The sequence below is a fragment of the Corvus brachyrhynchos genome, unplaced genomic scaffold, assembly GCF_000691975.1.
Source record: "Corvus brachyrhynchos isolate BGI_N302 unplaced genomic scaffold, ASM69197v1 scaffold106, whole genome shotgun sequence".
NCBI classification, from domain to species: Eukaryota; Metazoa; Chordata; class Aves; order Passeriformes; family Corvidae; genus Corvus; species Corvus brachyrhynchos.
Genome location: NW_008238834.1, coordinates 1,426,174 through 1,439,262, shown reverse-complemented (window position 1 = coordinate 1,439,262; position 13,089 = coordinate 1,426,174). Strand labels below are relative to the sequence as shown.

The following is a 13,089-nucleotide window of genomic DNA, read 5'->3' as shown; positions in this document are numbered from 1 at the left end:
TAACCTTGGAGCAAGAAAATGTTAAAACTGGAAATCCAGAGAAGGACTCACATTAAGCTACGTAAAACTTCCACAGACTCTTCTATACTGCCTCTGTCCTGCTTTGTTTCAGTGGCTTGTACTAGGAGCTAAGAATGTTCTCCTGCTGTTTGAAGCGACATAAGTAACATCTGCTATGAGTGCTTCATTCTTTCTTTCATCCTTTCCCTGGGGAAGGAACTGTGTATTTTGTTTTGGTAGAGCTCTGTTGCTGTGGGTGGGGATTTTGAGGAAGGTTTAGAAATCTACATACAGGTGTACGTTTATATGGGAGAAGGGAGCCTTTGGCACACCTAGGTGCCCCCTGCTCTTACAAGGATAAGTTGAGGACATCCATTGTAATACTTAACTGCTGTGGAAGTTTGTTCCATGCTCTCACAGGCCAGTCTGTGAGGAAGTTCTAGCTCCTCAGCAAAAAAGCTTCAGCTCTTTGATAGAAAACTCACAAAGCAGAACTTTATCAGCTACCAGATTGTTACAAAATGGGAAGACCTTCTCAGGTCATCTCTGAGACGTGCTTGACCCAGTCCACCAAGAAAATTAGGGACTGAGTCTTAGAACACAACTGGACAAACATGTAGGAAGGCAGTATAGACAGCAAGAGAGCTGATTGAATACGCTCCTGGTCTCCTTTGCTACTGAGGGCCAGTGCTGCAGCTCTCTGTATTAGCTGGAACGTCCTACAGGCTGATGGCTTCATGCCCAGGTATTCTGCGCTGATGGAGTCCAGATGGGAAGCAGCAAGGGCGTGAATCACTGAGGCCAGGTCCCTTTTGAACAGGATGAGAAGCAACTGCTGATCCAATTATTCCTTGCTCTAGTTTTCATGTTTGTAAAGTGGGGGCACTTAACTACCCCAGGGGCAACTAATTATTAGTCACAAGAAGTTAAGGAAATGTCCTAATTCACCAAAAAGACATACCATTTTTGTATTGGGCAAAATGGTGCTGAGATCATGTAATCTTGGCTATCATCATATTGAAAACTAACTATCATCATTGATAAAACACTGAGAAAAAATGTACAATTATTCATCAGTTCTATTGGATATCAGTACCTCTCTAATCCAGCAACATCTGCATAAAAGTAAAGCAAATTCATTCATTTACTCCAAGTAACACCCCACAAGGCTACCTTATTCCTCCTATTCCTCCCCACAAACACCACAATATGTTGCCTCCCTGGAAGTGTTCAAGGCCAGGTTGGATGGGGCTCTGAGCAACCTGGTCTTGTGGAAGGTGTCCCTGCCCATGGCAGGGGGTTGGAACTAGATGATCTTTAATGTCCCTTCCAACCCAAATAATTCCGATCCTATGGAATTAATACTAGGACTGGAAATAAGAAAGAAATGGTTACTCCTCATCAGAGACAAGAGAAGCACAAACACCAGAGCAAACATCTAAGCCTACGTCCAATAAGACTAAGGCAAAAAGAAGCAAGCACTGGAAATAGCTTGCGGGCAGGAAAAAGAAATCTTAATAGGTACAAATTCCTTTATCATAATTTAATGAAAATTCAATGATTTATGAATTTAATGAAAATTTCAATAATAAACTAGTGATAAGTTTCTTTACTTCCTTATCAATTAAAAATTCAGTATTATGGATAATGGATGGAGAACACTGTTTTAGTGATGTCCACCTTCTACAGAGAAATGAATGGTCCAGATGTTCAATTAGAAGATTTTCATCTTTGGGGGGAAATCTAGGCACCCTATAAATGCATCTACCTTTCAGCTTCCTTATCTGATACTTAGAGATTGTAGAAGACTATTTCTGAAAAGCCCTTATTGTGTTAAGTATGTCTTATTAAAAGCTTTCTATGCTAAAGAATAAACATTTTTAGGGACAAGCCTTTTCAACTCCATTTCAGAGGTATAAATACACCATATAGCCTTTTAAACATGTAAGTATGAAAATTCACAACTTGGAACACTCTTAAAGCATAAACTTCTAACTGTTACAGAAGGTTTCCATTTGCTTCCTCCATATGCAGGTAGTATCTAAAAAAGTTTAAAGCTGGTTCTATAGCTATTGAGCACAAAGGCATTTAAAGGAAGTGTACAGAGCACAAAGGAAGTGTCAAAAGGATCTTAAAACAAAGAGCAGATTCCTGTAAAATTTCATTATTTCAACTTGAAGGTTGAGCAATACATTGAAGGTTTGATTTTCAGGACTGGTCATTTGTTCTCACCGGAATGTGGTCCTGTGGGATTGTGCTGCATTCCCGGCAAGCATCTGGAGTGAAATAATGGAAACTTCTAAAGAGAGTCCTACTTGATTTTTGCATTGAGAAGGTGAGATGAACATAGTATGAGGGGATTCTTATGTTCCTATAGGCTACCCTTTCTGAACAGGGGCCAGAAAATGCTAAGTGAAGAATCACACAGGGCCAAACACCAAGTTAAGCACCATTATAATGCCTATATTTTCTGTATGCTTGAATTCATTCCCTTTAATTATCAGCTGGACCATACATGTGGATAGGACTTCTGTGCTATTGCGCTCTGCCCTGCTCTACCTTGTTCATGTTCCCACTCTGCCTGCCCTACAACCATGGAGTGCTGACCCTGCCTTCTAATCTGACATGATCAGCATGTCCTGTGCATGGGAGAAGAATGTTAGATGCATATTCAGTTTAAAAAGTAAGGAGCTGCTCTTGCTAGAATAAACATACAGCTATGCTGCAAGCGCCAGCACAAACCACGGCAATGTGAACAGATAGAGAAGCATAACCTGGAGGACAGTTGCCAAAGATTCCACTGCTTCAGGTGGTAGATAGCCTGAACAAAGCAATGCCTCCTGGAATAGGTTTTAAATGAGAGTGGGCTGGAGATCAACGTATTTTCAGCAAAAGCAGACCCTACTGCTCTGCCTAAGTGCCTTGCTGCCCTTTCACCAGCCTGGGTAAGTAACTGGAGGTAAGAGCAGAAAGACAGTGATCCCAACAAATAAATGGATATGGCATGATGGCACTGCCTTTTTTTTAAACATAATGCATTCTCTACTGAGGTGGGGCTATCCAAGTTAATAAAAAGAACAATAAACAGAATGAATTAAGTGTATAAGTAAATTAATACCTCTTCCTTTTTGCAAGTGTAGATAAGCCAGAGAGAGACTGTCACTAAGGATGTGGAGATGGGGGTCTATTAAGAGCCTTCTGCAGCATGCAGCTACCAACACACTGTCATCTAGCCTATGTAGAGCAGAATTTCTCTCTGTAGCAACACCCTTTTGTTCCCTTCACTAGAAATCCAGGTGCTTCAGTAATGTTGAAGTTTCAGTGAATGAGGCTTAGATGGAAAGAGCAAAATCTTTTCCTAAGTCTTGGGTAGGAATAACTTTTGAGTGGAAAAACATGTGGTTTGTTTATTACAATAAAAAAATGAAGCCAGCTACTTGGGAGCCCATGCATTTTGAAATGAAAGTGTATTTTAGGTGGGATAGACTTGTAAGGAGGTGATTGTACACATCATAGCTACACTCTGTGTGCTTTGCATCTTCATAATTCAGTTACCTATTCTGCTTTTTAAAATCCAGTCTGAATTGTGTTAAAAGTAATTTTTACCTTTTGTTTCTGTTTCTTTCTTTTCATAACTGTCTTTTGCATACCTGCTCCTTCTCCCTTCCTGGTTTTCTTTCTTTCTTTTTGATCTTTCTTCCCTAACAATGTCTCCTTTCTCTTTCCAAGAACTGCTGGTGTTTCTGCTTCTCCCTACTCCCTCATTTCTATTATCAGAGATGAACAACAAAATTTGTGAAAATCAGTTAGTCAAAAATACTTTTCTTTTTTCCCTGAAAAAACCAGTTTCACCTATTGGAAACACTTTGCAAAAAAGCTCAGAAAGTATTTAGACAAAAAAAAAATCCTAATGCTTAAAATTTTTCCTCTGTCAACCGAACTTAGTACTTCAATAGAAACTAAAATAATTTAGAAAGTCTTCTGCAGTTGTCTCAAAGTGTAACAGTACATCAGGAATAAGACAGCACCACTTCTCACCGTGAACCACACAGTGCAGAATGTTAACATATAGTAAATTATGCCTTCATCCAAAACTGTTTTCATATCTTGTTCAACATCCATCTTTTTTTCTTTCTTTCTTTTTCTTTCTTTCTTTCCTTCTTTCTTTCTTTCTTTCTTTCTTTTTCTTTCTTTCTTTCTCTCTTTCTTTCTTTCTCTTTCTTTCTTTCTTTCTTTCTTTCTTTTTCTTTCTTTCTTTCTCTCTTTCTTTCTTTCTCTTTCTTTCTTTCTTTCTTTCTTTTTCTTTCTTTCTTTCTCTCTTTCTTTCTTTCTCTTCTTTCTTTCTTTCTTTCTTTTCTCTTTCCTTTTGTTTACCATCAATAAATAGTATTGCTACAGATCTGACAATGGCCCACAAAAAGACAGTATACCATTCATTTGACCCTATTTTTATTTCCCACCAAGTCAAAAGAGAAATTCTGAAATTCTGCCTACTTCCCCTCTCTGCCATCACTACACTCCTACTTCAGTGCATAGTTTTTCACATTTAAAGACAAAAGAATACATTTATTTTCCGTTTCACTGCTTTACTAAATGTTTTATGGCTATCAAGCAGAAAAATAGGATGCCCATTTCTCTCTTCTAGAGAATACCTTGAGCTGCAACAACCTACAGTGCAAGAATCCTGAAATTCAGCTCTGTACCAGGTGGCTTTCTGCCAGCACCTTTTTGAAGCAGCATGGGTCGAATCACCTGCAGTTTCTCTTGTCCTTCTCTAATTCCCATCCTGATGATAAGCAAGTATCAGAGGAGGTCATGGCAAGTACAGCTTCGAACTCAGCTATCAAATACATAATGCTATTATAAACCCCAGGTAACAAGTGTGGTACCTGCAGCTCTGTTTGGAAGAAGAACTTCTGTGGACACTGTGTGCAGTCATAGATCTTGTCCTCTTGTCCGTGGGCTGAGAAAATATGCTGCTGCAACTTGTTTGCTTGGACAAACACTGAAATAATAGACAAACAACAAGCTTTTCATTCTTTCTTATCGTAAGTGAAGAGCTTTTTATAAACAATCTTCCAATAACACTGAGCAATTTCAAGACCTAAAATTAGGTAGTGCAGTCGGATTTTACCTTATACTGCTGCTATATGGGTACCAATGAATGTCATTTATCTACAAAGTGTGATGCTTCTTCTAAAACAAATGAATTGAAACAGATCCCTGGTGTAAGGAAAAAAATCCCAACAACTGGCAAAGAAAAAAAGATGACCCTATCAGGACAACCGATGAAGATTTTGAGTATAAAGTATCTAAAAATGCCATTTCCTATTCAGAATTATTTCTTCATGCTTACTGCACTTTGATTGAACACATACAAAACTTATTTCCTAGCAACCAACAGGTTTGAAAAGCACAGATGCCAAAGTCCTGTTTACTCTGTGTGCCTACAGTTAAATATAACAAACAGCTCTGTATTTAAATGTGTTAATGCAAAAAATTATATCCCACAGCTATACTGGGGCAATGTCTATAAATGTGAAACAGAACTGCAGGTAAATTCTCTTTGGATACTTTAAGATCAACTCTGCCTACACACTGAATGCAAGGGTTTCAATAATATAAACATGTTCAATTTTAATGACTACAAAACAAGGCCCTAAGACTGTGTAACAGTTTACCTAGGAGACATACTATTAATAATTAAATTGTATATGCCAGAGGCAGTGTTTGGGTTGGCAGCACTGACTTCTGATGGATGCCTGGTGCACTGTGACCTAAAAAAGTTTGCATCTACAATATTAATCTGTATAGGCAGGGAAAGGATTTATTAAAGATGCTGGCATTTGACTTTGACTCCACTTCTAATCATTAAAATTATTCTAATTGCAAGGCAACAAAAACCATCAGAATATTGTTCTTCTGAGTCATACATTTTAATCACATTTCTCATTACCCTGGAAAATAAAAAGATCGGATTCCATTTTCCATATAAAACTTATTTTGGTGATTTTTACTTCTTGTTAATATTCTAGCAAGATGTGCTGAAATAATTTTAATGGCATATTGCTAATAAACCATCATTGTTTGTGATTAATGCTCACTGTCTATTTATCCCATCAGCAAAAAGCAAGAAGTATTTCACACAGATTGGAATCGTCTTATCTCTATACTCTTTAACACATTTTACAAGGTTACTGGCTCAGAAATTGAAGGATTAGTTTTATCAGGGATCTTGGTCACATGGAGAACCCTCAGTGGGTACTCTTTATATATGCAAGTTCTCATGTTGCATTTACAACACCCCAAACTTGGAAACTGAAGACCCATGACATTACACTAAAAAAAGATCACACCACAATGTGTAAACAAAAACAAGGAAAAAAATTAGTAGAATCAGTAATAAAAGTAAAAACTTGAAGAAATGCCTAACTGAAAGAATTATTGAACACAGACACTTTACAGACAAATTGTTTGTGGTGGTACTATCCATGCTCAGACAAGCTGTGCAGTGAAGATGAACTATGTCTTTTTTTAATTTTATAACCCACAGAAATGTGTGAAACCTGAATACATTGAGGTAATAATCATCACCAGCCACTGTATCTGAAAGACGAAAAATTCAAATTTAATTTTCCTCTGTAGCACTCGCTTAGGTTTTACTGGGCATGGAGCTGCCAAACAAAGAGAAGTAAAATGAAGGTATTAAAGGGTCTATTTGCTTATCAATGAAAATCCTTCACTTCCATTAATGGAAAACAGAAACCTTGAATGGATTCCAGAATCAGCATGCCATTGATGTGTCAATACCTAAAGTGTGTTTTGTCATGTTTGTGATTATCTTTGATTTTCATCTTTTAAAGCAAAATTGGGAATGCAAGCTATATATTAACATTCATGTTTTAGGTTATCATTTTATGAAATGTTCTGTTAAGAAGTCCTTAAAAAAACTCACAACAACTCAGTAGGCATCCTTTTAATGTGTTTTCATTTCCAACTACAGCATTTTTCTGTTCTTCATTATGGCCCAAACACTGCAGTGCTTAGCCCTACTGGGTCAAGTTATTTTCTCACTTGGGTTTTACTAGTGAATAACACCACTGACTCAGGGGGGATTATTCCACACTTGGACTTGTATCAGGGGAGAGCAGAACTTGACTTGTGGCAAGACAGCATGGTTTGCTTTCTAAAGCACATTACAAGGGTGTTTCTTCTCACCACAAGCCAACAAACACACGCATGTGGGCTTTCTTACCCCATCAGAGGAGAATGCTGCTGCACAGGCTATGCCTGGGAACTGGGGCCAAATTCTGCTCTGAGTTTTATTGGTTTAGAGGAAACATCTGCAGCTTTAAACCACAAATTTATGGACAGTTTTAACCTTGGCAAGTTTGAAACATGGAAGTAATGAACGTGATACTGTGGAAGGTAACAGACTATCACTTCTGTAATTATAAAAATCTCAAACTTCCGAAAGAAGAGCTTGAAATGCACTTCTTACAGATGGATGACTGACCTTCCAAGGAGCTCAGCTTTCTAAACGATTTCTAATCAATATTACTAATGAGCGAAATGTAATGTTCCCTCCTAAAACAGACCTAAAGCCAGCACATGACACATTTTTTCAGGGAGTTCTGCAAGGTCAAGCTAAGGGCATGGCTGGGACAACCAGTGATGGGCTCCTACCTGTAAAGCACACCGGACATTTGAAGGTGCCCCCCATGCCTTCAAAGCTGTGCTCTATCAGGTGGCACTGAAGTTTGGCAGGAGAGTCGAATGTCTGATTGCAGAGTTTGCATTCATGGTTCAATCCTTCATCTGCAGGAGAAATCAAAGGAAAAGTGAAATTCACCACAGCCCTTACAAAGAGAAAGTCCAACACAATCTGTGAACTGGAGCAGCTTTTTGTTTCCCTAAGCACAGGAAAATGGATGCCCCTCAGCACCTACAAGGGCTGAAGTGTTCTCTTAGCCAGAATGTTTCAGAATATACAGAACTTGACTGGGCATTAAGAACACAGATTTTTCCACTTGCACTTAGCACCAAACAGGACTGCAGAGCATTAGCCTTCAGTAGGAAATGATGACTATGACCTGAAACATCATTTCTTAGCAGAGACACCCAGTCACAACCAAGTACATTTGCAAAACAGCACGCGAGGAATTCAATGCTGATCACACATTATCCTGTCTACCATGGGTAAGAACTGTGAATGCAGTTTTTGGCACTCCGGCTGAGGTGGAGTTTCTTGTAACCAGAGTGAAAAGGGTGGGTAGTTTATACCCTCACATCACTCCTGCTCCACATTCCCAGTCCTGTGGGCATACATGAAACCTTTTGCAAGCTGCAGGATTTCAAAACTTCCTTTCTGACAATCCTGGATTTTTTCCCTCTTTATTTGCATTTCTCCTCTGAACAGCCCAGAAAAGTCCCCATGTGCCTTCTGACGCAGCTTTCCCGTCCATGTCCTGTGGCTTTAAAACCCTTCCCGCTCCCTGCCGCTTGTTCCTCTGCTTCCTCCCATTGTCCTCCAAGGCCGGCTGGTGCCTGGCACCAGGTTCCCTTCCTGAGGGTGCTGCAGGATTCATCCACTCCGCCATGAGGGCAGTCAGCGGCTGTCCTACTTAGAAACAGTTGCTAGGTAAGAAGTGGCTTCCAGCCCTGCTGCAGAGGCCTCAATTCCCACAGCGCCGCTTAGAAAAGGTCCTTCTGTATGTCACTGGTGTGCTACACGAGTAGCATTGATCTCGCAGGTAAATACTCTATCTGATTATTAAAAAACAAGCGGGAATGAAGTGCTTGGTGACTGGCACAGCTCCCTGCCATTTCTCAGTCGGGAAGGAGTGATTTAGGAGAGCGCCCTGCCCACGCTGAACACCTAAATGCCAGGCTGCCAGCCTCCCGCCGGACACAGCGCTGCCTGCAGCGATGATCAGTGACTGTGATGACGGGCATTCGCGAAGGACGGCGAGAGCATGGCCCATGTTTTGCATCCCACACAACAACCCTTCCCACTAGTGTAAAGAGAACATGACGCAGTGCTTCTGCAGCTGAGTGGGGCCACATTCCGGCCCCAAATGACCCTTAGTGACTTATCAGAATTGAAAAAAAATGTCAGTGTAGCCCCCAGCTTTCACTTCTCGGTAGTCCGAAAGCTAAATTTAGCCTTTGTGTAAGTCATGGCATCTTTTGCAAAAGGGGGGTAATTAGTGGGCTTTAGACAGTGTGAGCTAAGCCAGGTGGTGGTGGCCATTCTGCAGGTGGGACTACTGAAAATTACCATTGTGTGATTTCTATGAGGTGTCAGAGCTCTTCACAATAAGAAGGGACAGATGAAACCCAACAAAGACAAAGGTTTACACAAAGTGACATCACTCCCATGCAGACACAGCAAACTGCAAACTTCCTTTTCTTGTCTACCAATCCTTCCTGAAAGCAGTGTTCAGTGTTGCTGACTACCTCTACAAGCTGCAGAGCTTGAGGACTGTACAGACTGACAGACAATATTTCTGCTATATGCATATCCTTGCCATGGTCATTACTGAACAGACAGTTCTGGAGATGGTGCAAGTTCCCCACAAAGGGCAGTTACAACTTAGGAAACCTGCAGGGTGAAGTTTCTCCATCAAACTGTTTGTGCTGATACACACAGTCAAAGCAATTAGGACAAAGGAGCTCCATCTCAGGATCTTCCACAAGTCAAGGTGAAGATAATCGATGACAATTCTCAAATCACAGAGTTACTGTTGGCAAAGTGTAAATGAACCATGCTAATCATTCTTGAGCATGGGAACATTGAACGGGGAGTTCTTCAAACATTCTAAGGAAGAAAGACTTCCAAAAAAGAAATATTTTTATATGAAGCTACAAAGACAGAGAAGGCTTTTTTTGTCTTTTCATTACCTTAGTTGATGAAGGAAAAAGTAGGAAGAAAGGCGTGCACTCCTGATGCCTAAGCAAAACTGATTTTAATTACACAGAAATTGTACTTGTTCAACAAGAACTGAAACCCATTAAATGTGACCCTTATTGTATTTCTCATAGTACCCAGATCCAAGGTGATCTCCTGGTCACAAACATCAAAACCACTTTGATTATTCTATGTTGCAAATATGATTTTCCTAAAGGCTTATAAACAGGGTTTGAAAAATCCCCTCACCCACTCGCCTGGGGCAGATAGGAAACTTCCCCAGGCAAGAGACACCAATTTGTGCAGAATCTAAGCTTTCTCTTAAAAATAAAATGTTTTTAGTCTCCAAGTTCTAAAGACTGTATTTAAATTAAGACTACATTTGTATAACTAACAGAAAAATATTTTTCCTAAGTCGTTAGCGAGTTATAAACCCCTCCCTTCACATATTTTTTCACCCATTTCGTGCACATCACCTGCCCTGTTACGTCCTTGGAACAGAGGGCAAGATTTCAGTCCTTGAATTCAAGAATGTGAGACCAGCATGATTTAAATTTAAGGAACACAGCTAAGGGTACAGTCTTGGCAGAAGAGTCAGGAGTGCTGGCTTCCATTCCACACTCCAGCACTGACATACTCTTATCACCTTGGGCATGACAGTGTGGCCTGTGTTTCTCAGACTACCCATCCTTAAAGAAGAGGTGCTAATTTTCAATTTCTACTTTAACTGGCTGACCTAATTAGTATCCCTTAAGACTTTTAATACAACCAAGACAGGAGCTGGAGAAGAGTCCAGGACTATCTACCATACTCAGAAGACCCAGAATCACTGCCATCTGCCTTTGAAAAGGTATAAGATTATATTTCTTGACACACAACTTGCCTGGATCACACAGCATTGTGGAAGAATGAGGGAACAAGGCTCTGTCCCTGTTCTCCGCTCTCCATAGACAATTTAAAAGCATGGCCAGTCTTTTCTCTCCCACTGGCATGGTAAAGACGGGGTGTGGCAAATCTTGAAAAGGTGCCAGATGTGGAAAGAAGAAGCAAAAGGCTCTGTTTACACAGTGGCCTCTGTCTAGATCTCCACGTTTAGCAAACAATTTGATAGGGTGCTATGGAAGTGCAAAATATGATATCATTAATAAATAAAGGGACAGTGAAATGTCACATTTTCAGTTTCCATTTGGGTTAAATCTGAAATGGAATGGAGTGTCAGATACAGTCCAAAGGGCTCTCCTTCCCTGCAGAACAGAGCTGCTGCTCTTCGCTCTTACTCAGGCAAAAAAAAAAAAAAAAAAAAAAAAAAAAGTGCTGAGCAGCTTTAAAAAATTCAATCAAAATAATCTGCTCTTTGGAAAGGTGGCGGCTGACAGTAATTGGAAAATACTGTCTGACTCATTTATTAAAGTGAGATTCAGAGTCAATTGATTTAATAACCATTAGAATATTCTATTAAGGATATAATAGGTTGGCACAGCCTTATTTTTTATTAAGAGTTATAGGTAAGAAATAAGCAATGCTATGGAATTTTAGACAACTGCCGTATGGATTAGACTAAAAATATGGCTTGCAAAATAGGTATAAAAGCTGCAAGTATCAGGAGGAGGAATAGGAAAGTACATTACAGTGCAAATGAGTTAGCTGAAGGATGAAAAAGAAATGAACCTTCAATATAAAGCCTGCACTTTTCCAAATCTAACAGAAAACTATGCACTGCATTCCCTGGTGTGGTACATCGTAAAACAAGTCAGCACGTCCTTCACATTATGGGCCCAACAACACCATGAGGAAGGCAAGAACAAAGTACCCACTGTACAGCACAGAACTGGTGCTTACTGTTGCCCTTACATGGTTGGGATATGAGCTTGGACATGATTAAGACCTTGCAAGATGGATGGGGATGGTTTACCCACTGCTGGCAGTCAAATGAGTTTGATGCATGCAGAATTTCTGCATAAGTAAATTACTTTCCATTTGCAATCTTTATTCAGATAGTGGGAAAATGTAAACATGAATCAATTCCAAATAAATGCATTTAATATTCATATAAATGTTTAATATTTACACAAATATTAAATGTTTCAATGCAGGCAGGTAGATTTTAATTGAGGTGCAGCCCATTACCTCAGCAACTAACTTGAAAACCAGCTATAAAACCAAATATAATCAGTCTTCGTGCCGAGCATATTCTCATATTTGGGGATCCTCTGTCTTTGTATTGGCTACTCATATACTGCAGAGTTACTGAGCAACTTGTACAGCAGGCAGGATGCTCCCACTTGCACCTCCCCTAGAGCCAGTGCTTTGGATGACCTGGCCCAATTTGTGTCACCAACTCAAGGCACAACTTGTTCATTTCATGGAAGGCCCTGACATTTCAATATACACTTTAAACAAGTGGAACCCTTTAAGCAGCCTCTAGACTGTGTGTCCCATGTTTATGCTTCTTGCTCTTCAATAAAAACAAAACTAGAGCAGCTACAAGCAAATGTTCACTGGCTGACTTACATGCAGCTGTTAAGTCAGTAACCACTGGGGGCCCTCTTATATTGTCTGATCAACACCACAGCCATTACCAAGTACCAATTTGTAACAGTTTGTAAGTAACTCTTTCTCTTATTTACCCTCGAGATCGTCCAGAAGGGTCCTTGTGCCTTCTACTCTGAATAAATCTATAGGCAAAGGTCCTAGGATGATGATGCCCTCCTGGCAAATCATCACGACGCTGGGCCCATGCTCAAAAGCATCTGCTAAGAAGTCGTGTAAACTCTGCCCTCCTCACAAAATGCAGGAATGAAATGGCTTGCAGGCCCTGTATTTTTTTTTTTAGGTCTAAAACATGCCCAGCTCCCACATTCAATGTGTTTTCTTTATAATTTTTTTTAGCAAGCAAGCCATGCCCCTTAATCAATTTCTCCTTCGCATTGCTTTCACTCTTACGTGAGTTAATTTTGCAGCACACATTTATAAGCCAGAGATCTGAGGAGTAAGGAAGCAATGCCATGGATGACAGCTAACCCCTGGGCTACAGCATCTCACACAGAAAACTGGGGAAGGACAAAAAACACCCTATAACACTATAATTTCCAGAGTGTACAGCCATTTATGCTTCCTAGTTTGTAAGTGCTGTGCTTGCCTGCATCTTTTTAATTCTGCTGGCCACACACCTACGCAAC

The 13,089-nt window shown here is 40.0% G+C and overlaps 1 protein-coding gene across 8 annotated transcripts in view; it reads right to left on the bottom strand.

Moving 5' to 3' along the window:
* Window positions 1-13,089, bottom strand: part of ZNF521 (zinc finger protein 521) — a 230,748-nt gene that overhangs the window by 22,141 nt on the left and 195,518 nt on the right. For all 8 annotated transcript variants that reach the window (XM_017738263.1, XM_017738264.1, XM_017738265.1 and 5 more), the window contains 2 exons: window positions 7,687-7,818; window positions 4,890-5,005 (listed from right to left, as the gene is read on the bottom strand). In XM_017738263.1, the coding sequence (XP_017593752.1) occupies window positions 4,890-5,005; window positions 7,687-7,818 (248 nt within the window). The remainder of the gene's footprint in view (window positions 1-4,889; window positions 5,006-7,686; window positions 7,819-13,089) is intronic.